This window comes from Pongo pygmaeus, chromosome 1 (assembly GCF_028885625.2).
Source record: "Pongo pygmaeus isolate AG05252 chromosome 1, NHGRI_mPonPyg2-v2.0_pri, whole genome shotgun sequence".
Lineage (NCBI taxonomy): Eukaryota > Metazoa > Chordata > Mammalia > Primates > Hominidae > Pongo > Pongo pygmaeus.
Genome location: NC_072373.2, coordinates 132,156,325 through 132,184,196, shown reverse-complemented (window position 1 = coordinate 132,184,196; position 27,872 = coordinate 132,156,325). Strand labels below are relative to the sequence as shown.

Below are 27,872 nucleotides of genomic sequence, written 5' to 3'. Positions count from 1 at the left end.
TCAGCATCATCTCGGTACTTTTCTTCATGCTCCAGTCTACGACTTCAGCCATGCAGTACTGAAACTGTTTCAATCCCTTAACTTCAATCAGTATGCTCCCCCATCTTCGGACTTTCAGATACAAGTTTTCTACTCTCGTGAAATTCCTCTTTTTCCTTCCTTGCTTCCCTCCTTCATCTTTATTTTCAGTTTAAATTCTGGTTCCTCAGGGAGGCCAACCTTGAATTCTGAGACCAGGCTACAGTACTTCAGCTGTAACTCCCATGGAAGGCTGTACTGACAAAACTTGATTGTGAAATGAGGTTAACACCTGTGCAAATGCCCACTTAGCTGTCTGGGCAAAAGCTGTTTTGTCCCTTTCCCGTGACTTATCACAGTGGCTGGAACATGTTAGATCCTCCATTAATATTTAGTAATTAATAAATATGTACAATTTAGATTCAAATATTTATACTATATGACTCTCAAAGTGAAATAATTTATATGTAGTGGTGTTACAGAAATACTGAAAAGTGTGATGCAATAAATTAATTCTTCAAGTGGGTTCATTACTCCGGAAGGTAACTTATTTCCAGCAATTGAGTTAATGCCCAAAAATATTCAGGAGATGATACTCAGAGTTCATACTTCATATATGTATACAAACAATGGAAACCAATCAATAGCTTCATATTTTACTTGCTGTTTCAGGGTATACTTTGTATTCTTATAGAAATCTAGGTGTATGTTAGTAGATAAAACTTATTATATAAAAATTCTTCAAAAGAATATCAAAATACATTTTTATATACGTGTAGATTGAGCAATTCACTTATCTTCACCGAGCTTCATATTCCCCATTAATAAAAAGAGGATTATAATCATAATAATTAACAAAATAACAGTAATAGTTCTCATCCACCAGAATATAAGTTCTGGAAGAGTAAAGTACACAGTTGTATTCTCAGCACCAAAAGCAGTGTTTAACACACACTGAGATTTCAGTAAATATTCAATTAATTGTTATTTATTGCATACTTACTACATGTCTGGCACTATTTCAGGAGCTGAAGATACAGTTGTGAACAAAATAGGTCTTCATAGACCTTACATTCTCATGGGGAGAAAATAACTAAACAACCAAACAAGTAAAATATGAAAAATAGTATGTTAGATGGCAATATGCTCTATGAAGAAAAATAAAGCAGGAAAGGGAGTATAAGAAGTAAATGCATGAAGTAATATTTGTTTCACAGAGTTTTTCATCAACTAATTTAGTTATTATGAACAGCCTGGTTCACTATCCACCATCCTCATTGTCTTCATCATCACCATTATCACCATTATTATTTGAGATACTATTACAGAGTATGGCACTGTGTCACACAGCTAAATCCTTTGTTAGATGCACTCCCTAAATCATAGAACTTCAGGAAAAATAAGTGAAATGTATTTGCTTCTCAGCACAGAGATGGAAAGAATATATGAGAAACTGAATCATATAATCTAAATTAGGCATTTGTATCAGATACTCAAAAATTCTTTGTGTACATTAAATATATCATAAATTCATAAGCAAGAAGAATTACAAATATTTTACAGATCATGAACATTTATGCCACTTATGTTTACATAATTTACTTGCAGAACTAGGTGCATACAGGGTTTTTCTCAAATCAAGATGCCATAAGCAAATTGATCTCTCTATACAAATGTCTGCGAATTTTCAGTTAAATTAATTTGGGAAAGGAAAATAATATATTTGAGAATCCTTAAAAATGATGTGATTCATACACTCAGAGGAATTGCTTTTTATTCTGGAAATACAAGACAAAATTATCCTAAACTAAGTTGAACTGCAATCTTGCAGTTACTAGGACCATTGTCCATGTACTTATGTTTTTATTTTCAAAGGGTTTCCTTTTCATGAATTTACAGTGCTATGGAAAGCTATCACATCTACCAACAACATTAATAAAAACTGGAGAACATTTGCTTCAGTCAAAATATTTTCTGCCTTCTCTCCATACATGCTTTATTTTATAGTGCCAAAGACAACAGAGATTTTTAAGATATGTTATTTTTATATACTAACAACAACAAAAAACTGCTAATTAAACTGACACAAACTTTCTTATCAGATTAACTACAAAATGAATCTTAATTCCAGAGATGTGAAAGTGTGATAAAATATGCATCAGAGAATTGATCAAACATGGCAAACACGGCAAGTTCCACAATGTCATACTGATTCATTGTTCCATGCAGAAATGAAAATCAAATGGCATAAAAATATTAAATGAATGTATGTTATACATTTGAGTCTTCTTTTATTCTATGTTAGTTATAATACAGTGTTGTTGATAATAGCATTTTTAGTGTCAAGAACTGCCCCAAGTTTTCTTGCCTAGATGACAAAGTGATTATTTTTGCTACCAACATAGCAAAAGAAAAGCCGGGCAGGAATAGGCATGAACAATTCGGTTTTTGACATAGTAATAATCAGAAACCAATACAGTATCTAGGTGGAACTATCTTAAGAAGCATCTGGATACAGACAGGATTTTGGATGGAGATATTCATTTGGCTGTTAATAAACACATAGATGGGCATTAAAACTATGGAGTGAATGTAGCTATCAAGAGAGGCATAAATGAGATTTTCCACTGTTCCCATCTGGAAATCTACAACTGGACTCTAAACTTTCTACCCAAAATGCCTTTGCATAAGCAGCCAGTTATTATTTTAAAATAAATACTTGTTGTATGTCAGAATTCATACAATGAAAGACTCCACCTCAACTTCAAAATTACAAGGTCTACAATATGTGTAAAGGAGCTTTATACTCTGAAGGGATTTCTAGGTAGTCACATTTCACAGTATATTTTTCCCTCTCTAATTTTTTTCCCTCTGCTGAAACTTTAAGCTCACATTTTCTTTAAAGTGTTATTTTCTTTAATTTTCCTAACACACACATGCAAAATTATTAAATTTACACATTAATAATATCTAACATTTGTTAGAAAGAAGAAAGCTATTGCCCAGTAATGATCACTTAAAATATACTTACTTCAAAGTAAACTTTTATTTTTCTAATTCATTGCAATGTTCTCAACAAATGCCACAGGAAAATTGTTTTTAAAATGTATGTATGCCATTTATGTTTACATAATTTACTTGCAGAATTAGTTGAATACAGGGTTTTTCTCAAATCAAGATGTCATAGGCAAACTGATCTCTTTATTAAAATGTCTACCAATTTTAAGTTAAATTAATTTGGGGATAGGAAAATAATAATATATTTAGTAATATATTATTAACAGTAAAATCATACCATTATCAAGTGTTCCAGAACACTCAATAATGCATCATGACTGGTAGTGCAATTCAAAAGTTAATGTAATGACCAGGAAATCCCACAGAGTGAGCCAGCAAGTACTTCTGACTCAACCCGGACATCCAAATCCATCTGGGTCGCTACTGAGGTTATGCAGTTGCTACTGAAGTTTAAACACCTGTGAAGACACTACTGGGTTCTGAGGCTGGCTGGTACCTCCAGGACAGTGGAAGCCCTTTGGGCCAGTAACAGGGTGAAGTAAGTGAGGCACTGTGGCACTACATTTAAGTTGGCACTCAGTTTTAGGATCACGCAAGTAATGTCCCAGCTTCCTAACATGGGGTTCCTCGGGCATTGCCTGCCCTCGCCTACCTTTCTATAATCTTTCCCATCCCAAATAGGAACTTACTCTGCCATCTCTCCCCACTCCAACAGCCTTCACTTGAGAACTTGCTGGATAGAGGGCAGGAGATGATCATCATTCGTGATAAATTCCAATTCAAAATCAGTCTTTATGGGGTGGTTGTAGTTTTGCTACCATCCCTTCCCATTCCACCTAGAAATTTATACCTATTTGGCAGAGAGGCCACTGGGTTTTCATTTCTTGAAGGAAATAATATAACTACAGAAAGCAGAGAGACAAAGGATGTTTCTTTTGAGCTTAGAATTTTAGAAGTCACGTTTTCAGAAAAATTGAGAGGACTTCAGTGATTGACAGTGGATTTAGGAGGAAATGGGTGATACGTTAAAAGTAACTTTTTTCCTCCACTCCCATCCTTCCCACCCAGTCTATATAAATATTTAATGGACAAAGAGACAAAATGAGGACCAAAAGCAAAGTGAAGGGCCCAGAGATATTGGCAGATCTTGGAGAAAGAGGATCAATGCCCAGCTCCTTAGGCTATTCTCAGAGGGCTGACAAATACCAGGTGTGGGAAAATGAAAGATGGAGAATCTGTGACTCATCGACAAATGAAGCCCTGGGAGAATAGATTGAACCATGAACTTCTCTGAGCCCCAGTGTTGACTGGAACATCAGAATGACTGTCATCTTTTCAAGAATGGCTTCAAAGTAGTAGAGAAGCGAGGGATAGAAAGGGTTCTAATGAATGAAAATGAAAGATGACTCCAAAGTCCCCATGATGGTGACCAGTGGGAAGATGGCATGAAAAATCAGCTGGGCTTACCTCACAGCCCACACTTGCCACCAACCCTCATAAAACTTAGGTATCAGCTCACAGAACTAAGGGGTGAGGGGGACAAGCAGGGAAAAATGAATACTACAAGTGACACACAGGTTTCCACTCTCACAGATACTTACAACAGAATTAAGTTCAGTTACAAGAAAATAAAAGAGGTCACGTGACCTGCATGCCTGAGTTTCTAGTTAGATATCTGTATGCTCTACACAAACACTGCATTTTTCACATACTGAAAGAGGTATTTAGTTGCAAATAATTTGTTTTTATTTTTTTATTTCAGAAACTCAACTATTGTCTATTTTTGGAAGAAAATAATTGTCAACAATCAAAAAAGCAAGCTCATGTTTGAGAAAGTATTTTCAAATATCATATAACAAGAGGCAAGGGTAGAACAGGTATCGCTTTCTTACTTGGTATCTGGTGAAAAGTTTATTTACTTTGGAGCTTAAAAATAAAAATTCATATTGTGAATTTGATATGTCAGTGGAGGGACATATATTCTCCACCAAATTTAACAGATCCCAGTAGCTGGCTATCCATGAAAGCGTGAATGAGATTGACTGCTAGTTGTAGTAACTAAGTGGATTTCATCTCTTAATAGCCATGTAAACTTGAGAAGGAAAAATGGTGCCAGCAGACAAGACAAACCTTAAGTATAATTTCCAAAAGTATAAAAATTAAACGTATTTGGAACATAAGAAATAATATATTATTAGAAAAACATATTAACTTATCCTTCCTCCATGGAAGCCCCCACTATGCTCTTGTGGTTCTCATCTCACCTCTCATAGTGCTTATAGCTAAATTCTCATCTCTGCCTGCCTTTTCCGTCCTATGTTCAGTGCCATGCTGAGCCACACTGGAGCCTGAGGCAAAAGGAAAAAGGTGTGTGCCTATATATATTTATTATTATTATTGTTTTTCTAGATTACTGAGTCTTTGTTAGCCCCTTATATTTTGAACCTCAGGCCAGTGCCTCACTTGCCTCACTCTAATTTCTGCCCTAATCCCAAAGGTCTAACCTGCACCCTCTTCCCACTTTACACACTCTTCCTGGGTAACTCTCCCCCTAGGCTTTTAGTTATTTACATATATACTGATGATTCAAAAATTCTTTATCTCCATCCCGGACCCTTTACTAATCTTCAACTTTTGCAGTGATCCACAGGCACAAGACCTAAAATAATCCAAAAGTGAGTTTAGTATTTTCCCTCAACTTATGCTATAAAAGTAAACATACACATAAAGTCAACTCCCCAATCATATGTGTTTTATCTCCTAAATCAATTCAAGCTCATCCTCCCTCCTAGTCTTCATCATCTGTCTTCCAACTTTCTAAACCCAGTCCCAGAGACCTTACCTCCCATCTTTTCATTAAATCCATCATCCACACTGAAAGCTGGACTGATTCACCTAAAGGTAAATATGATCAACTCACACTGATCATTAAAACTCCTTAACTGTTCTTCCTTCGAAAGAGTATTATTATTATTTATTGGTATTTCGGTCTTCTTCAAAACAATGTGAGAACTTCTTGGCAAGGTCTATGTCACATAAATTTCAATGTGTCAAGTGGCATAGATAATAAATGTGAAACAAATGAGTGACTGAGATTGTGAACCTCATGCAAGAAAAAAAAATTATCAAAACCCATATATTATTTAGTTATTTTCATTGTCTACAACGAAAATAAGTCAATGATTTTCTTTTATTTCCTTATTCAAAAAAAATTCTACTAAAAGAGCTCTCTGGCAATTGCATAGGTTCAGTCTCTAGTTCCACCATTCAGTTGTGGAACTGTGAATAGGTTTCTTATGCTTCCATGTGCCTCAGTTCCCTCATCTATGAATGAATGATAAAATAAAATATATACCTGACAGGGTGCTTCTGAAGCTTAAATAAATTACTTCACAAAAAGCATTGCAAATTATTAATATACATTATAGTTTATTCTCATTGTATTTTTTTATGGTGAGCACCTTGTATGTGTAATGCATTTAGAACAAATTTGCCACAATTCTTAAAAACAAGTCTCATAATTGGCTAATTGGCTGTCTTTAACTGCCTTTCCTTTTAATTTTCACCTAGCATAAGTTTTCTGATTTGTAATATTTTTTTGGTCTTCAAAAATTGCTCAGGAAAAATGAGTGCAAAATATTTATGTAATTAGAATAGTTCAACATTTTCAAAAATGGCAAAAATAAACAGCAGTTACGGAACACCTGCTTAAAATATACTGGAAATAACTGCTTCATGCTTCATTAACCAGTATAAACATGTTTTCCAGTTTAAATCCCCTACTGAAGTCAGAATTTCCAATTAGTACTAGAAGAGTATTAAACTACCAAGTGAAGATATTCCTGGGCAATAATTTCAGAACTTCCATTCTTAAGGCATTTTTACAGGTCAAACAGATGCTTATTTTCTAAGAAGCCTATGATTTACTTATTAAACAAAATTTGTATCTATTTTAATAAACGATTTTAGACTACTTATTTTGCTAGATTTTATTCACCTCTGAGTAGCATTCAATACAGTGCCTGAAATAAGATGCTTCGAGCACCAAAGAAATAGAAAAGAGGAAGAAGAAGGCAGATAGTAAGAGAGGACTATATAATGCCTCAAGAAAAAATTCTCTAATTGTTGAGTCCAATTATAACTCTGTTTTGGGTAAGTGAACATAAGAAACATATAGCCTATATATAGATAGATATCTATATATAGAGAGAGATATACGTATATATATCAATATATAGATTGAGAGACAATGCAGGCTAGAAATATATAGGAATCTTCAATCTAAAGATAGTATTAAAAGTAAGGAGATAACGAGATAACCAATGTAGTGACTATTTTAAAAGAAAGAAAGAGAGTTTGAGCTCTGGGCACTGAAATATCTAGGGATGAGAGGAGAAATAACAAAGAAGTGAAGAAAAACAAGAAGGAAATGTCAGTGAGGTAAGAAGAAAACTTTTTCATATCTCATCAGTTACTGGTTACTGGCTAGCTACTGGGGATAAAAGTTCCAGCATCCTACTTGGGTCTTTATGAATTGAAAAACAAACCATATGTTTTGGTGACACGTTCATTCAATTATTTATGCCAGCATGAAGAGGATAATAACAAATAGGTAAGGAGCAGCATTATTTAACCACACTGAGAATAACTTTCAACCCTAGCTTCATATTTCACTTTTGGGAATAAACCTCACTGCTCTGAGAAATTCATGAATGTCACAGAGAGTCTTCAGACTAATAGACATCAATGCAATAAATCTGATCTTATAAATTGAGATTACCATTTTAACATAGATCTAAAGCTTTCATTTTATTTTTCTACTAATACTCATTACAGAAGACCTGAAATATACAAAAGTGCCAAAAAATATAATCAATATTAATATTTCATTTTTTTGTTCTTTTGTGCATATATATATATAAAGGTATGGTTATGTGTAAGTGTACACAATCACTATTGAATACAGTGATGTTAAATCCTTTTTCCATGTAATGCAGATAAAATTTATCCAGATTATTATTTGAAAAACATCTTAATGACTGCACAATATACCACTGAATTAATTTACTCTAATTTGCTTAACCATGACCCACTGGTTGGAATTCAGTGGGATTTCCCCTACATTTGTCTCCATTGAGTAAATAATGCCTAAGATAATCCTCTTTGTGCTTAATTCTTTACCTATATTCCTAATTCTTTCCTTCAGATATGTTATTAGAAAATAAATTACTGGTGCAAGTGTTTGATAATTTAAAAGTATTGTTATGAACTGAACTATATCTCCACAAAAATCTTATGTTGAAGTCCTAACCCCCACTACCTCAAAATGTAGCTATATTTGGAGAGAGAGTCTTTAAAGAGGAAATTAAGTTAAAATGAGGTTATTACGGTATGTCCTAATCCAATATAGCCAATGTCCTTATTTGGACACAAGCACACCCAAAGTGAAAAACTCAGGGAGAAGACACCATCTACAAGCCAAGGAGAGAGGTCTTGGAAGAAATCACCTTGATCTGGGACTCCTAACCTCCAGAACTGTGAGAAAATAAGTCTCTGTTGTTTAAGCCACCTAGTCTGTGGTATCTTCTTATAGCATCCGTAGGTATAAATAGCATCCCTAGGTATAGCATCACAGGTCCAAATGAATATTGTCAAAGATATTGTCAAACTGCTTTTATAAATATTTGGGTCAATATATATTTGACAGAGAAAGCGGACCTCACTGCACCTTGGTCATTATTTTTAAAATGATAAAATAAACTCAATTTATAGGATCACATTATGAGATACAAATGCTAATTTCCATAAAATAACAACAACAGAAATCGAAATAAAGAAAGTGTCCATTTCAAAAGAAAGTCCTGACCATAAATACTTTGAAAACTTATAAATGCGAGACATTAGGAAAGTCACGTAGTGTCTCTTGATCATAGTTCTCAGACCTTTAAAAATTAGAGATTTAGGCTCGATAGTCTTTAAGGGCTAAGTTTAAAAATTATATGATTCTTTTTTCAGTGTTATTCAATTGTTCTTATCATTAAGCTGGGTCACGGCTTGTAAATGGCCTATTCCTTGAACAATCTGAATCACACTGGTTTCCTTTTAGAGACCTCTACTAGAAGCATCATGATAGAAAACAAAGCTCCCAAAACTGGAACAAGAAAAACTGAATTCAAAATCCATGTCTGTAATTAAGTGACTATGGGATCTTTTCATGTAACATTGTTTCTCTGTTTCTATTTCTTTTTTCATTCAAAAAAATTTGCCCAGTGGCTGGTGATAAAAAAACTAAAAATTAGATAAATACAAGCACACATGAGCACACACCCTCAATTGCCATCCTCAAAGAGTTCATAATATAAGAAGGAGGAAAGAAGTACATAAACTAAAATCATACATTCTATAAGAAAGTATATACAAAGTTCCAATAGAGCTAATGTTAAGCTAATACTACTGTCTCACTCATTAATTTGGGAATATTAATTTGGGGTAATTTGGGGAAATCAGGTAAAAAGACATTTCTTTCAAAATTTAAAAATGTATATAACCTTAAGATGGAATTTCTAACATCGCCTTTAAGGTTGTACTCATATCCCATCTATGGTCTTACAGTTCCAGCTCTATAATCACCTCCTATATACAGTTAAACAAAGTTCTAGCAATAATCTCAGAGAAATGCTATTTTGCTCCTACACCTCACCTGGAAATATTAGGTGTTCATAGAACATCTAATGTTCATATATTCTGTGAGGGTGTACTTTTAAAGTCCACAGATACCAGTGTATCTATAACTTTCTTCATTTAGACTATATCTTTAATATGAAAACTCTTCTGTATCATTCTGTCATTAGGCAAAACAATTTTAAACAAATTTTAAAGATTCTGAAAAAAGAAATTTTGGCACCAAACTAAATTTACAGGTTGCATATCCCTTATCAAAAATGCTTGACACCAGATTTGTTTCCAATTTGGGTATTTTGAATTTTCAGACTTGGGTTACTCAACCTGTATATAATTTGTATTTCAGGAGATTTTTTAAAGCAGTGTAATTAAAAATACACTTTCAAACTTATTCAAATATTAAATATTTAAAATATTTTAAAAATCACAGCTGTACTTTAATACCTAATTGTATTTCTAAGTGCATGTAAAATCTTGTCTTACAATGTGTGGAGTGAGATAATTTTCAGCATGAAATAGTGTATCAGTGGTACTTACAAAGCAGTTCTTATCAGGATTTCTTTTCCAATGTTTCTTGTCTAATTTCTTGGCCGAAGAGGAACGCAGAGTTGCATGAGTTTGTGTTCGAGGATTTAAAGCCAGGATACTCTAAAGACAGCATAAACAATGTGTAAATATATGGAAATATGTTGGCATTTGTTTAAACTTATTTTTATTTTATTTTTATTTATTTTGAGACAGGGTCTCTCTCACTTTGTCACCCAGGCTGGAGTGCAGTGGTACAATCTCAGCTCACTGCAACCTCTGCCTTCCAGGCTCAGGCGATCCTCCCACCTTAGTCTCCTGAGTAGCTCAGACTACAGGCGTACGCTACCACGCCTGGCTAATTTTTATATTTTTAGTAGAGATGAGGTTTCGCCATGTTGCCCAGGCTGGTCTTGAACTCCTGGGCTCAAGCGATCCACCTGGCTCAACCTCCCAAAGTGCTGGGGTTACAAGCGTGAGCCACTACGTCTGGTGGCATTTTTAGGAATCAAACTTTATCTAGGATTTGCTCTTACAGGCCCCTAAAGAAAGGGTTAGCTAGGAAAGAAAACTTAGGAATCACAAAAAAAAAAAAAAAAAGATTACATGTAAATCAGAAGAATGACCCCAAATTTGCAAGACTGTGCTTAATAAAATCAAGTGAGGAATCCTATATTTGGTTTTCCAAAAAAAAGTTCAGTATGGGAAAATCCTAATACAATGAAAATTTATATGGAAAAAGTGAGAAGATATACTTGTCTTAGAAAAAAATCTAATAATGTTATCATTGATATAATGACATAATTATATCAATGTATATCATTATACATTGACAAAAAGCTAAAATATATGTTTAAAATGTTGCATGGCTCTCAAACAGCTTACATTAATAGACTAATACTGGGCAAAATATGAATCGAGTAATTGCTATTGTATTTTCTACTAATTAGCCAGAAGCAATTCTTGACCAGAAAAAAAACTTCACGAAAAACAAATAAATATAATCAATAATGAACAACATACTATTATTTCACCAGAGAGGAGGAAACATGGTAGCAGCAAATGCTTCTGTTTAACCAAATTAACATTATTACCTACCATCTTTCAACAATGATTATGCGTTGAAAAGTTAGATGCAACAGCTGAAGAAAAGCCTGGAGAAAAGATCTGGGAGAGACACAGTGTATTTCAGTAGGTGAAGAACTTTCACACGGAAGAGAGATTTAATTTGTTTTGTATTAACATAGAACCAAGGCTGTGGAAATTAATGGAGGAAGATTTGGATTCAGATATAAATTAAAAAGTGGCAGCTGAGATTGCCTTAGAAATCATTCCAGCTGACATTACTGCAGTCATTTTAAATGATGTTCATTTCAAAAGTCTTCTTCTTCCATGAAGTTACCCCTAACTAATCTACATCCATTTTTCTGTTCCAGATCACTGAAACATCTCTACCACAGTATTCCACTCTAAACAGTAACTGCTGCTTTAAGAATTTTCTTCCCTTCTAAACTGTGAATGTTTTGAATTGCGGGATTCCTGACTTTTTAAAAATCTTTCAGTTTATGATATACAGTACCAGGTCGGTAGCATATGCTTATTCCTGTAAAATAGTGATTCAAAAATCATAAATCTAATTTTTAATTCCTAGTACTCTTATAACTTTGAGTAAACCATTGATCTTTTTGATCTTTGATTTCCTCACACGCAAAATAGGGCAACACCTGAATCAGAAGTAAAGAATAAATGAAATGCATGATACAACATGTTTTCTAAACTACAAACACCCTAAAAATTGAAGTGTAGTGAAAATGGAATCCAGAGGCTATGTGCAACAGTAATCCTCTGTCCATGATTTGTTCATGTAGTGGCCAAGTAAGAATTTGACAGGGGACCTGAGAATGCAATTCCTACTAGATTTAACCAAATCCAAGATCACCTTCCAAATCTAGATTCCATGATTCTTTAAAAATTATTGGGTCATGTTCATCATTTTCACATATAAAAATAAACTCTTATTGGGATCCACAGAGAACTATCAAAAAGACCACAATAAATGAACAGATAAAAGAATTATTATACTATTAATAACAGACACAAGCTAAAAATGTTATTTTCCACCTCTACTAATGTAATTCCACAATCAACATATCTAAAGTAATCATTTTCTAGGTGATATCTTAGCTGATTTTATAAGAGTATCACATGCTAATATGAAGAATTTAAAAATCATAAATGACTTTCTAAAATAAATGTTATACTTAGTATTCTTAGACAAGAATAAAATCAGAAAAAGTCACTTCATTTCATTCTGCGTTTGATTTAAAGTGGTAATAACAATCCTTTGTGTTTTAAGTTTTTAGAGTTTAAAAGTTCAAAAGCTTTCACATCCATTATGTAATTTAACTTACAAACAGCTACTACTATCTCAATACTTAGGATGAGCAAATAAATTGAGGGTGGTTAAGTAACCTTCTTAAGATCTCACAGTTAATATGCAAAAAGAATTGAATTGGAACTCTGTTTTTCTGAGTATGGGACTCATATTGAACCTGATCCAAAGATGAGGGCTATATTTAAAAGTCACTTTTTGAGATACAAGGTAGGAAACATTTTTAACCACGTTTAAATAATATCAATTTGCACCTGAGTAGCTCAAAGAAAAATTAATTTCAAACCCTGTCTTGAGCAAGCCAGTAAACATGACCATTAAGAGGTCACCTCTGGAATGGTAGAGTAACGACCTCTGCAGACTGACTCCCATAAAAATAAACATATAACTGCAAAAATAGTAAAAATGAAAACTCTTTGAAGTCTCTGGAAATTTACCTTAAGGCAAACAGCAAATGAAGAAACAATAATACATGAAAATCTACTAAAACTGGTAAGAGGAGTGAAGGTCTATGGCATTTGAAGTATAACCCACACCGCTTCAGTCCAGTGTGACAGTCATTCCACCTCAGATGGGTATAGCTCAAAACATAGAGCTCGCTCTACCCCAGCCACCAGTTGAGGGCTATGGTATCTCCCAGAGAGGGGTAAGATGCCAGCATTTCTCATTTTCTCTCTCCCCCATGCTACACAGAGACAAAACTACAACTGAGTGCAGCTGAGACTAAAGTGCAGCTGACAGGTCAGGAGTTCTGTTACTCCATCCAGCCCCCACTCAGAGAGCCAAGGTTCTACCTCAGGAATATCATGCCAATAACACCAGGGCCCTGATTATCCTTGTCTCATCTCACTTACTGGGTCGAGTTTGCACACAAAGAAGAGGAAGCTGAGAGGACTAGAGGCTATTGCCTATACCTAGTACCTTGCTCATAAAGCAGAAATTTAACTCTGAGAGAAGTGGGCCATTGTCACTACCCTCAGCTCTGGAGCGGTGGCCCAGAGATTTTTCCCAGAAGACACAAGCCATAAGAACAGAGAGGTCCCCCCAAAGAAGCTGACTTTATTTGAACCTGTATGCAGGAAAGTTCAAATCTAAGAGTACTCTTATAAACAATAAAAATGTTCATGTAAAACAATTAAGAAGAGGGAGGTAGCTTCCTGAAAACAAAAAACTAAACCATAAGGCAGATAGTTCATAAGGGAAACCCAGGGAAGGAAACATAAGATGAGTTCTCCTGGAGTTACAAAAAACCTCAAGGACTCACCTCAAAAACTACCACTGAAAAAAGGCCCAAATTTAACTGAATCACACTGTGGAACAATTCATATTCCACAGCAAAAGTAATAAAGAAATCAACCAGAAGCCATTGGAACTAAGATCTGGGTATGACATTACTACAGGCAGACAACTTAAGAGAGAGATCAGAGAAAAAGGCAAAGAGACACCTGATAAAACCATGGACACCCAAGAATGACTGCATATATCCAAGGCTGCAGCCTGTGAGAATGACATCAGCGGTTCACATGGAGGAAAATGTACTCCCTAAATAGTATATCCAGGCCAGGCATAATGGGTCATGTCTGTAATGCCAGCACTTTGGGAGGCTGAGGCAAGTGTATTGCTTGAGGAATTCAAGACCAGCCTGAGCAACACAGTGAATCCCCATCTCCACAAAAAATACAAAAATTAGCCGGGCATGGTGGCATATGCCCGTGGTCTCAGCTACTCAGAAGGCTGAAGCAGGAGGATCGCTTGAGCCTGGGAGGTCAAAGATGCAGTGAGCTGTGACCATGCCACTTTACTCCAGCCTGGGTGACAAAGTGAGACTCTGCATAAAAAAAAAAAAAAAGTATATCCAGTCGCCAATAACAAGTCGCCCTCCTCTAGAGGGGGGTTAGTGTCCGGCAAGAATAGTTACATTATGTAAGATGTTCAGTCTTCAATTTAAAAAATATGAGCCATGCAAAGAAACAGAATTGTGTGATCCATATAGACACACACAAAAAAGCAGACAACAGAAACTCCCATTAAGAGGGCCCATGTGTCAAATTTAACACTTTGATATGGTTTAGCTGCATCCTCACCCAAATCTCATCTTGAATTGTAGTTCCCATAATCCCCACGTGGTCATGGGAGGGACCCGGTGGGAGATAATTGAATCATGGGGCCAGTTACCCCCATGCTGCTGTTCTCCTGATAGTGAGTGAGTTCTCATGATATGTGATGGTTTTATAAGCGACTTTTCTGTCTTTGCTAAGCACTTCTTCCTGCTGTCATGTGAAGAAGGACGTGTTTGCTTCCCCTTCTGCCATGATTGTAAGTTTCCTCAGGCCTCCCCAGACATGCACAACTGTGAGTCAGTTAAACCACTTTCCTTTATAAATTACCCAGTCTCGGGCATTTCTTTACAGCAGCATGAGAACTGACTAATACACACCTCAAAGCAGCCATTACAAGGAAAGTATGATGACAATGTCTTAGAGAGTACAGAATATCCATATACAGATATAAACCATTTAAATTATTTTAACAAAAACAACAAGAAGGCATTCTGGTCTTGAAAAATACAATAGCTGATATGAAACATTCACTAGAGTTCAATAGTAGATTTGAACTAGCAGAAGAAAGAATCAGCAAACTTAAAGACAGATCAAGAGAGATTACACAATCAGAAGACCAAAGAGAAAAAGAATAAAGAAAAATTAACAGAATCTCAATGATATGTGATACACCACTGAGCAAACCAAAATACTGTAATGGGATTACCTGAAAAAGAAAAGACAAGGATATTGGTCTAAAATTCTTTTTTGGTTATGTCTCTGCCCAGCTTTGGTATCAGGATGATGCTGGCCTCATAAAATGAGTTAGGGAGGATTCCCTCTTTTTCTATTGATTGGAATAGTTTCAGAAGGAATGGTACCAGTTCCTCCTTGTACCTCTGGTAGAATTCGGCTGTGAATCCATCTGGTCCTGGACTCTTTTTGGTTGGTAAGCTATTGATTATTGCCACAATTTCAGCTCCTGTTATTGGTCTATTCAGACATTCAACTTCTTCCTGGTTTAGTCTTGGGAAAGTGTATGTATCGAGGAATTTATCCATTTCTTCTAGATTTTCTAGTTTATTTGCGTAGAGGTGTTTGTAGTATTCTCTGATGGTAGTTTGTATTTCTGTGGGATCGGTGGTGATATCCCCTTTATCATTTTTTATTGCATCTATTTGATTCTTCTCTCTTTTTTTCTTTATTAGTCTTGCTAGCGGTCTGTTAATTTTGTTGATCCTTTCAAAAAACCAGCTAATATCCTTGATGAACACTGATGCAAAAATCCTCAATAAAATACTGGCAAACCAAATCCAGCAGCACATCAAAAAGGTTATCCACCATGATCAAGTGGGCTTCATCCCTGGGATGCAAGGCTGGTTCAATATACGCAAATCAATAAATGTAATCCAGCATATAAACAGAACCAAAGACAAAAACCACATGATTATCTCAATAGATGCAGAAAAGGCCTTTGACAAAATTCAACAACGCTTCATGCTAAAAACTCTCAATAAATTAGGTATTGATGGGATGTATCTCAAAATAATAAGAGCTATCTATGACAAACCCACAGCCAATATCATAGTGAATGGGCAAAAACTGGAAGCATTCCCTTTGAAAACTGGCACAAGCCAGGGATGCCCTCTCTCACCACTTCTATTCAACATAGTGTTGGAAGTTCTGGCCAGGGCAATTAGGCAGGAGAAGGAAATAAAGGGTATTCAATTAGGAAAAGAGGAAATCAAATTGTCCCTGTTTGCAGACGACATGACTGTATATCTAGAAAACCCCATTGTCTCAGCCCAAAATCTCCTTAAGCTGATAAGCAACTTCAGCAAAGTCTCAGGATACAAAATCAATGTACAAAAATCACAAGCATTCTTATACACCAATAACAGACAAACAGAGAGCCAAATCATGAGTGAACTCCCATTCACAATTGCTTCAAAGAGAATAAAATACTTAGGAATCCAACTTACAAGGGACGTGAAGGACCTCTTCAAGGAGAACTACAAACCACTGCTCAATGAAATAAAAGAGGATACAAACAAATGGAAGAACATTCCATGCTCATGGGTAGGAAGAATCAATATCATGAAAATGGCCATACTGCCCAAGGTAATTTATAGATTCAATGCCATCCCCATCAAGCTACCAATGACTTTCTTCACAGAATTGGAAAAAACTACTTTAAAGTTCACATGGAACCAAAAAAGAGCCTGCATTGCCAAGTCAATCCTAAGCCAAAAGAACAAAGCTGGAGGCATAATGCTACCTGACTTCAAACTATACTACAAGGCTACAGTAACCAAAACAGCATGGTACTGGTACCAAAACAGAGATATAGATCAATGGAACAGAACAGAGCCCTCAGAAATAACGCCGCATATCTACAACTATCTGATCTTTGACAAACCTGAGAAAAGCAATGGGGAAAGGATTCCCTATTTAATAAATGGTGCTGGGAAAACTGGCTAGCCATATGTAGAAAGCTGAAACTGGATCCCTTCCTTATACCTTATACAAAAATTAATTCAAGATGGATTAAAGACTTAAACGTTAGACCTAAAACCATAAAAACCCTAGAAGAAAAGCTAGGCATTACCATTCAGGACATAGGCATGGGCAAGGACTTCATGTCTAAAACACCAAAAGCAATGGCAACAAAAGCCAAAATTGACAAATGGGATCTAATTAAACTAAAGAGCTTCTGCACAGCAAAAGAAACTACCATCAGAGTGAACAGGCAACCTACAAAATGGGAGAAAATTTTCACAACCTACTCATCTGACAAAGGGCTAATATCCAGAATCTACAATGAACTCCAACAAATTTACAAGAAAAAAACAAACAACCCCATCAAAAACTGGGCGAAGGATACGAACAGACACTTCTCAAAAGAAGACATTTATGCAGCCAAAAAACACATGAAAAAATGCTCATCATCACTGGCCATCAGAGAAATGCAAATCAAAACCACAATGAGATACCATCTCACACCAGTTAGAATGGCAATCATTAAAAAGTCAGGAAACAACAGGTGCTGAAGAGGATGTGGAGAAATAGGAACACTTTTACACTGTTGGTGGGACTGTGAACTAGTTCAACCCTTGTGGAAGTCAGTGTGGCGATTCCTCAGGGATCTAGAACTAGAAATACCATTTGACCCAGCCATCCCATTACTGGGTATATACCCAAAGGATTATAAATCATGCTGCTATAAAGACACATGCACACATATGTTTATTGTGGCACTATTCACAATAGCAAAGACTTGGAACCAACCCAAATGTCCAACAATGATAGACTGGATTAAGAAAATGTGGCACATGTACACCATGGAATACTATGCAGCCATAAAAAATGATGAGTTCATGTCCTTTGTAGGGACATGGATGAAATTGGAAATCATCATTCTCAGTAAACTATCGCAAGAACAAAAAACCAAACACTGCATGTTCTCACTCATAGATGGGAATTGAACAATGAGAACACATGGACACAGGAAGGGGAACATCACACTCTGGGGACTGTTGTGGGGTGGGGAGAGCGGGGAGGGATAGCATTAGGAGATATACCTAATGCTAAATGGCGAGTTAATGGGTGCAGCACACCAGCATGGCACATGTATACACATGTAACTAATCTGCACATTGTACACATGTACCCTAAAACTTAAAGTATAATAATAATAATGAAAAAAAGAAAGAAAAAAAAATAAAAGACAAGGCAGGAGAAAATATAGAAGTTACACTGGCTTAAAATTTGTCCAATTTAATTTTTTTTATAAAGTAGAACAAGGTATATTAAACTATACCTTCAGGAAGCTCAATGAATGTGAAGTATGCTAAATGTAAAGAGATCCATATAAAGAACATCAGTAAAAGGGCTGAAAGTCAATACCAAAAAGAAAATCTTGAATGTAGCAAAAGAAAAATAATTCATCATGTACAAATAATTTCAATAAGTTTAACAGTGAATTTCTCATTAACAACCAGAGAGACCAGAAAGAAGTGGGATAAGACATACAAAGTACTAATAGAAAAAAAAAAAATGTGAACCATGATTCCTATACCCAACAAAACTATCTTTCAAAAAATAAAGCTAAAATAAAGACATTCCCAGAAAAACAAACAAGAGAATTTGTTATTAGCAGATGTGACTTATAAGAATTACTAAAGGAAGTTCTTGGCCAGACATGATGGCTCACGCCTGTAATCCCAACACTTTGGGAGTCCAGGGCAGGTGGATCACCAAGGTCAGGAGTTCAAGACCAGCCTGGCCAACATGGTGAAACCCTGTCTCTACTAAAAATACAAAAATTAGCCAGGCATGGTCGTGGGTGCCTGCAATCCCAGCTACTCAGGAGGCTGAGGCAGGAGAATCACTTGAACTCCAGAGGTGGAGGTTACAATGAGCCGAGATCGCACCACTGCACTCCAGCCTAGGCAACAAGAGTGAAACTCTGTCTCAAAATAAATAGATAAATAAAAATAAAAATAAAAAGTGAAAAAAATAAAATTAAAGGAAGTTCTTCAGGCAGAAAGTAAGTAACCATAATTTCCTATTCACATAGGTAATTATAAATGTATACTGTCAGACTAGATAAAAAGCAAGATGCAACAATGTGCTGTCTTTAGGAGACACACTTTAAATTCAATGACACAAATATGTTGAAAGTAAAAGATGGAAAATGACATATCATGCAAATAGCAGCAGCATGAAAGCTGCAGTGCCCATACTAATATCAGAACAACAAACTTTTAAAGAAACAAAAAAAATTACTAGAAATAAAGAGGAACATTTTATCATCATAAAGGCTCAATCTACCAGGAAAATATAACAATTATAAACATATACGTGCCTAACAGCAAGGCCCAAAATACAAACAAATTTGAAAGGAAACAAACCTTTAAACAATACTAATTAAAGACTTCAATACTCCACATTAAACAGTGGATAGAACAACTAGGCAGAAGACCAAAAAGGAAACAGAAGACTTGAACAACAACTATAAATCAACAAGACCTACCAGACATCCATATAACACTCTAAAAGAGCAAAATACACATTCTTCTCAACTCTATATGGAATCTTCTCTAGGATATATTGTATGCTAGATGGAAAAAAAGCCTCTACTAACTGAAAAATATTAAATCATACAAAACAGTTCTCCCTCTTCAATGGAATGGAATTAGATATCAATAACAGAAAGAAATTTGGAAAATTCAAAAACAATATGATGCATACTGTAAACATTATGCTAAGCGAAAGATGTCAGCTACAAATATGACATATTGTTGATACCATTTATATAAAATGTCCAGAATAAGCAAATCTATAGAGATAAAAAGTATATTAGTGGTTGCTCAGGCTGGCGGATTAGGGAGAAATGAGATGGCTACTATAAAAAGGATATGTGATTTCTTTTTGGAGTGAAGAAACCTGATTATGGTTATATTGGCATAACTCTGAATACACTAAAAAATACTTTGAATTCTATAATTTACATTGTTTAATTGTTGATTTGTGAACTGTATATCAATAAAGCTGTTACCAAAAATAAAACCCTATTAAATTCTACATTCAGTTGATTTAGCCATATACTTTATTCACTCTAATAAGTACCACTAAAACTTCCTTTATTAGCTCAATATAAATGTAACAAGATTATTTTTAGTAACTCCTAAATATTACAGAAATCACATTTCTTCAGTCTCTCAAGTTAGACATCTGTGTCTTTTTGAAGAAAAATATACAATAAAGCTTTAATTTTAAGTGGTATATTCCTTATGATGAAATAATACTAACACAACCTATTTTACAAAGCCAGCATTAGAAGATTCAAGTAATCTCATGCTTATAGAAAAAAAGTGAAAACATTTTCTTATTCCAGAATATAATGTTTGCTTATCTATTCAGCTTTCAACCATTACTAATCTCATCCATTAATTCAAATTGAGAAATAAAAAGACACATTTTTTACAAGTAGTTACTCTAACACTTAAGGCAAACCAACCAGGTAACATGCAAGAAAGATGGCTGCATTTATTTTAGTTTTTATTTCCATAATCCATATTGTGATAAATGATCATGTTTATCTATGTCAGCATAGTAATATAACTTTTGAGAATAAACATTCTGAATGTAATTTATTGGCTACTTATCACAGCTACTTTTCTTTCACATAGCATAGTAGAAAGCATAACATAACATGAAATATTGGGTTAACCTTTTGCAAAAAGGCAGTGAGTTGAATTCAATGGATCTTGGGTAAAAATAAATTGGATTGTGGAAAATGGTTACCAAGGATTTGGCTTAATAATATCCCAAATGAAATGTGATATAAAATAAAAATACAAGACATGAGTGGTTCAGAGCTGTTAAAAATAATTTTCCAAAGCAAGACTTTAAAAAACTAAAAGTCAATATCATCAATAACTAAGCAGCTGGCAGACAATACAGGAGAGTTCTAAATTGCATTTTTCCTAAGAAATGGCCAAAGCCAGATTCCAACAGGTCACAGGGTCCCCTCTCTGGATGAATTGAGCACTTTAAGAAGCCCATTAACCCTTTCAGATACAGGGTACATTACTTATACAGGGAGATTTTCTCTCATCAAATAATTTGACTTGTTTGGCTTTACCAAACATTTTCAGTAACACAATAAAGATATACTGGTTATTCCAGACGCAGAAAAACAAAATTAGAAAAAATTTAATTGTATTAATTTTACCTAGTTTAAGAAATGATAGACTATTATCCAGGGCCAAGTATAAATGAAATCAAATAAGAGTTATATATTGTCACTGTTTGGTCTGTTAACACTATTCTGCGAAGCAGTGGAATGCAGAAACATACAAACTAGAATTATACATCTAAAGAGAGTTTTTCTATATTACCACTGAGGGCAAAAAAGAGAAGCCTGTATTGATTACAATCACAGGCCCTCATGTCACAAATAAAATCACTAAATCTTAGGCCTAAAACATTGGAGCTTCAGTATTATTCAAGAGCTTGAATTCCAATTGCAGGAAGCTACTTGACCAACATGTCCTCTTTCTTAACATGTGGTATTGTTTTACATCACAATAGCAATTATCCAAACATAGTGTACCACTAAGCTTCCTTTACCCTTTGCATTTGAAGTTATAAACAAATTTTTCCTATTCAATGCTGGTAATTACTTACTATAATTCTGAGCCATTAAAATGATACACATGTTGCTGACATTTTGTACTTACATGCTTAAGATGATAAACTAAGTTTTGTCTTATTTAAATTATGCTTACATTTTTCTTTAATGGCTTATTCTGAGTTCTCTATAAGTTATCTCCTACTTTCCAATGCATCAAGTAAACAAATAATAATAATAAACAAATTTTTCCCATTTCTTTCATAATTGGGCATAAATACTTTGATTTCAATATAACATTGTACTGTGGTGCCAATTTTTTATCAATAAACATTCTCAGCTAACAGAAAAACAGAAATATCTATTGATTAATGCTTTTGACGAGTATTTGTTGCCTTATCCAGGTAACAATCTAACTAAGGCTGGTCAGTGGAGAACTAAATTTTTCAGTTTATTTGCTTAACAGTCTCTTGTTTAAAAGCCCCAGTCTCAGCCAGTTATCCCACCCTTCTCCATGTCTCTCATTAGTCATAGTGTAGAGTGATTTAATTAATATCTTAGAAATTCACAAAGGTACCTTTGGTTCTTGAATAAGCTCAGAACTGATACGGCCCATCTCCTGCTAGGTAGGGAACCAAAGAGGAGAGAATGCAGCTTTATTTTGCATCCTAGGTTCACACTTGAGATACAATCAAGCTTAGAGTCTGAAAATTTCAGAAACCCATGGTAATCAGTCCTGGTCAAATACTTGCATTTACCTAATAATTTTTTTAATGTACTTCCATTCTTTGCCCAGACACAGGTTTCTAAGCCCCTAGGCTGTTCTACTTTTCCAAGTAACTTATTTTACTTTTTTTCCCATTTTACTAGCTCTGTAAAAAGGCCAATTTTCCCTTTATGCACAGTGGGTAACTCACTGCAGTTGATTAAAAATTTATGAAGGAAAGAATCTCTGATAGTCCTAAATCTTACAACTTCCATTCTGTTAAGTATTCACTAAGCAAAATGCATAGTGTTCGAGATTAAATTTGGGTTTCTATCTTAGCTCTACTATTCTTGTTGGTTATTTAAACTCTCAAGCTCTCCACTCCTTCAACTGTAAAATGGTGATTAGTAATAGTACTTACCCCACAGGGTTGTTTTGACGATTAAATAAGATAATGCAAAAGATGTTTAGAGTGGTGCATGCAGTAAGTGCTTACAACATGTTATCTATGTATGCAATAGAACTAGGTTTTAGCCACTATTAACCCAATGTATATTCATATTCCTATATTGTCAATTCTGAATGTATACATGGGAATCATGTTTTTAAGTACAGGAATATAGAAAAAGGATGAAGACAACAGGTGAGAAAATATCTATAAATAAGGTAGTACAAAAAATAGAGATGTATCTCAGAGGAAACCAAATCACTGACTGAGTCATGGGTCTCTGAACTTATCATTGCCCTAAGCCCTGCAATTTCAAAGGCAGACTGCCTGAAAATACAATATGCTTTTTACAAATTAATATGGCAGTGTGGAAGGGTCATGAAATTCAAAAACAGATTTTAATATCCATCGCATATATATATAGCAATGGAGATATCATTTTATAATCCATAGAACCGTATATAACTCATGGGTCTTTGGTCCCAACATGTTTAGGTAAATTTACATTACATTTCCTTCCCAGGAAGGGCATGTCAGTTGAAAAATGATGAATTTGTAAAACATCAAAAAATGTTATCAACTGAAAATAAATGAATCCCTTCAGAATGCTCATCATATCGCCTGGAATATTTGATTCATTTCTACTGAGCATATAGTTAATACAAATAGTTTACACATTTTAAAATATCATGTCTATTATGTCACTCTCACACTCAACAAGGTAAGGTCAGCCAGAGGAAGCTCTTTGTCTGTCTTTGCAAGGCCCAGTGTGTGACTCTCCTTCACTTCTAAAATACACACCACACAAAAGGTGCCTAAATGATCTCTAAGTGAAAAAAAAAAGTATTTTTATTGTCTTTCAGAAAAGATTGACAATTCAAACACAAGAATAATAACATCTGATATTAACCTCACAATTCTTAATACAGAACAGAGCATGCCAAATGTAGTGACTAATTCTGACGTAGACAATTTAGTCTGTTCAGGCTTTTATAACAGAATACCATAAGCTGGGTGGCTTAAACAACAGATCTTTATTTCTCACAGTTAGAGAGGCTGGAAAGTCTAAGATTAAGGTGCCTGACAATTTGGTTCCAGGTAAGAATCCTTTTCCCTCTTCTGACTCACTGACAGCCACCTTTTTGCAGTGTGATCATGTTGCAGAGAGAGAGAATGAGAATGAGAGAAAGCTCTCTGTAGTCTCTTCTTATAAGAAGCACTAATCCCATTATAAGGGTCCCACCCTTATGACCTCATCTACCCCTAGTTACCTTCTAAAGGCTCCATCTTCAAATACCACACATTGGAAGTTAAGTCTTCAACATATGAATTTTGAGGGGATATAAACAGTTCATAACAGACAAGGAAAGGATTCTACCACCTGTGGAAGTATGCAAATACTATTAATATCGGGCATCAACTTAAAGACACCTTTAGCCTAAGAGTTCAAATGGTACCATGTTGACTGTACCATTTTATTTTATCAAGAAGAAACTTCAGAATAACCAAAGGAGATATTTTAAAGTATTGCTTAATTTAAGAAAAGAAAAACAATGTTACCAAATAATTTAACACTAGCTATTAATTATATATCTTTATTCTTTAAACAATTTAAATAGCAAAACATTAGTAACATATATACTTTATATACACTGTATATTTTTGTTATAGGAATTGAGAAATAAAGTGTCAAATGCAAAAACTTATAAAGAGATACCAAAAATATATATAAAATGGGATAACCTATACTGTATTTTATTTTAAAATTTCATTACTTTAATTATAAACTATTTTCAATTTAATATAATGTGGCAACGCATCCGTGTATTACATATTTAAATTAAAACCAATATGTAGAAAATGTGTAACTATGAAAATACATGTTGGAATATCTTGCGTTTGCAAAAGTTGAACATATGTATAAATATATACAAAATCCCAAGACAAAATTCTGTGAAAAGAAAGTTGATAGGGATTATTACGTTACCAAAAAAATTCACCAGTTCATTGGGTAAGAAAATCTATATTTTAGCATTTATACTTTTTTTCATTCAAAACAAATTAGTCAATTTACCTCAAAACTTGCTTAACAGAAATTGCCTGGCTCCTATGAAAAATTGGCCTTAGAGGGCCTTTTCAAGTAGTATGAAAAGTATTATGATTTACCTTTAATCTAATACCTTTTGTGTATAAAATACTCTCATTTACAAAAGACACTGCTCACAAGACCAAGGGTTATTTTAGTTCAAAAGAGGCTAAGTGTTCACCAGCATGCTAAAAGTATTTAATACCAGTCAACAAATAGAGATGCTGGAAAACAGGACTTCAAGGGAAAGATGAAAGCAGGACCTGGGCTAATTGAATTTAAATGTTTTACAAATTAAGTAAATAGAAGAAGTAGCATGATTTTCAGGTTCAAAAAACTGTAATAAATCATAGTGTGACTAGTTGCCCTTCATCTATATGGTTAACAGCTAAAAGGAAATATATATATACATGGGCTGGCAAGTGACTTATGTTAAAAACAAGAACTGATATGATAAAAATGAGTGTTCATTTCTGGATTTTATTAATTGAAGGATTATCATAAGATATCTATTTCTTGAGAAGGATCAGAGTAGAGCAAGGAGCTGAGGAGTTGGGGAATTGGGTGAGTTGAGGAGTTGGACTATTTAAAATCATGAAAATGCCATATTTTAAAACAGGTGCTATTATTATGCTATTAAATCTTAGTTTAATTAACAACTCTCCATGATTTTTATGCAGTATTCAATACTGCTGATTTTTCCTTCTATCCAGAAACTCACCAGCTTTGGTTTCCCTATCATCATGGCATTAAGACTCCTCTTTCTCTTCACTGGCTTTACTGTTGTGACTTCCACTAACCCTCTCAATCACATTTCCGGGTTCTTGAATCTTTACTGCATGACCCTCTGCTCTTCTTCCTTGGAAACAGTCAGTGCTTGGCATTCATGATTACCTTTCTGCAGTTAACTTTTATACCTATATCCCAAACCTCAAGATACTTTCCTTGATCTATTGTCATCCACGTCATTGAAGGCCAAATACATAACCTACTTCAGTGTGTTCCGTCACGATCTCAATTTGTTCACATCAAAAAACAATATATTCCCCTTCCCCACACCCCAAACTTTTAATTCTTCTTGATTTATGTCAATGATACCACCACTTCTCTGACAAACTGGGTCTCATATTGTGGTCAATCTATAGCTATTACTTCTCCTTTGTTCCGTAAACCCACATAATAGTCCATGTTAGTCACATCTGGCTGGTCCTTTGTATTCCCTACTTCTCTAACCTACGGAAGATCCTTCTTGCAGTATGCCAGGATCATAATACAATAGTACTCTCCTAATTAGACTACTCACTTCAAGTCTGTGCTTTCTCTTTCTTATTTGACAGATATCCTTCATAAATGCACACATGTGCATACACACACACACACGTACACAAAGTTGAAATGGCTCCCCATTAAATACATCATACTAATAAAAACCATCATCTTGTAGTGCAATCTGGTACCCACTTGCCACTCCAACCTACCTCTACCCTAATCTATTTGTTGTTTGTTAAATCTGTGTACACTTCTATTTCTATACCTTTGTTTGCCTCATGCCCTATGTCCAGGATCCAATCACTCTATGTTAGTCTAAATGCTAGTTTTCCTTAAGCTGTAAATAAAAACGATTTCATCCAGAAGTTAAGAAGTGGCTCTTCCTCTATGTTAGATTGTACCCAGGAACTTCCTCTATGTTAGATTGTACCCAGGAAGTTCTTGCCACTGTCATTCATTTGACATATAGGATATGATATCAAATAATTATTAATATATATGTCCTTTCCCACCAAACTGGTCAGTAAAATTCTCAAAAGCAAGAATGTATTTTATATATGCTCCTATCCTCAAAACCAAGCAAAATACTTTCCTAGAGAAAATTTTTTTTTTTATTGTAATTATTATTATTATTATTATTATTATTATACTTTAGGTTTTATGGTACATGTGCCCAATGTGCAGTAAGTTACAAATGTATACATATTTTTTTAAGGTTGTTAATGAGAAAAATTCCTTAGCAAAACATTCAAAAAACAGCAAGAAACCTCTGTTGGAGAGTAAAAGGACTGTCATGACAGCAGTACAAATAGAATTCTGTTTTCTTCTTGGTGTTCTTTCTATATCAGAGGACAAAGGGCACACCATGCAGTACTTGTCAGTAGTTACAAAGATTTCAAGCCATATAACCATTAACTACTCAAAAATATGAGGTCAGTTTTCTCCTCACTTTCATTTGGAGGTTTAATCATGCAACTGACTTGCTGAAGCAGCAGTGAAACACTTCAAACTGAACCTTGTAATCTGTGATAATATAACATCAGCAACAAGTTCTGACAAGAACACAAATAAGTCACTTATTATCCACTCTTAAAGTGTTACAGGATCAAAATTTCAAACTTTAGGCCGGGCGTGGTACCTCACGCCTGTAATCCCAGCATTTTGGGAGGGTAAGGCGGGCAGATTATGCCAGGAGTTCGAGACCAGCCTGGCCAACAGAGCAAAACCCCGTCTCTACTAAAAATACAAAAATCAGCCGGGTGCGGTGGCACGTGCCTGTAATCCTAGCTACTTGGGAGGCTGAGATGGGAGAATCACTCCAACCCAGGAGGCAGCAAAGGCTGCAGTGAGCCTAGATCGCGCCACTGCACCCCAGCCTAGGTGTCAGAGTGAGACTGTCTCAAAAAAAAAAAAAAAATTGGACTTTATTGTACAACACACATACCTTCAACTTATGAAAGACATGGTCCCTGCAACAAAAGAAGCTGCAGGAGGCAGTCATAACAATAAAAACAAAGTGGCTTAAGTATGTTCATAGAGTAATACACAGGTG

General features: G+C 34.8%; 1 protein-coding gene across 2 annotated transcripts in view; it reads right to left on the bottom strand.

Moving 5' to 3' along the window:
- The window catches only part of DPYD (dihydropyrimidine dehydrogenase), an 844,474-nt gene that overhangs the window by 790,290 nt on the left and 26,312 nt on the right, over positions 1 to 27,872 (bottom strand). For both annotated transcript variants that reach the window (XM_054437947.2, XM_063652706.1), the window contains exon 2: positions 10,255 to 10,365. In XM_054437947.2, coding sequence (XP_054293922.1) covers positions 10,255 to 10,365 — 111 coding nt within the window. The remainder of the gene's footprint in view (positions 1 to 10,254; positions 10,366 to 27,872) is intronic.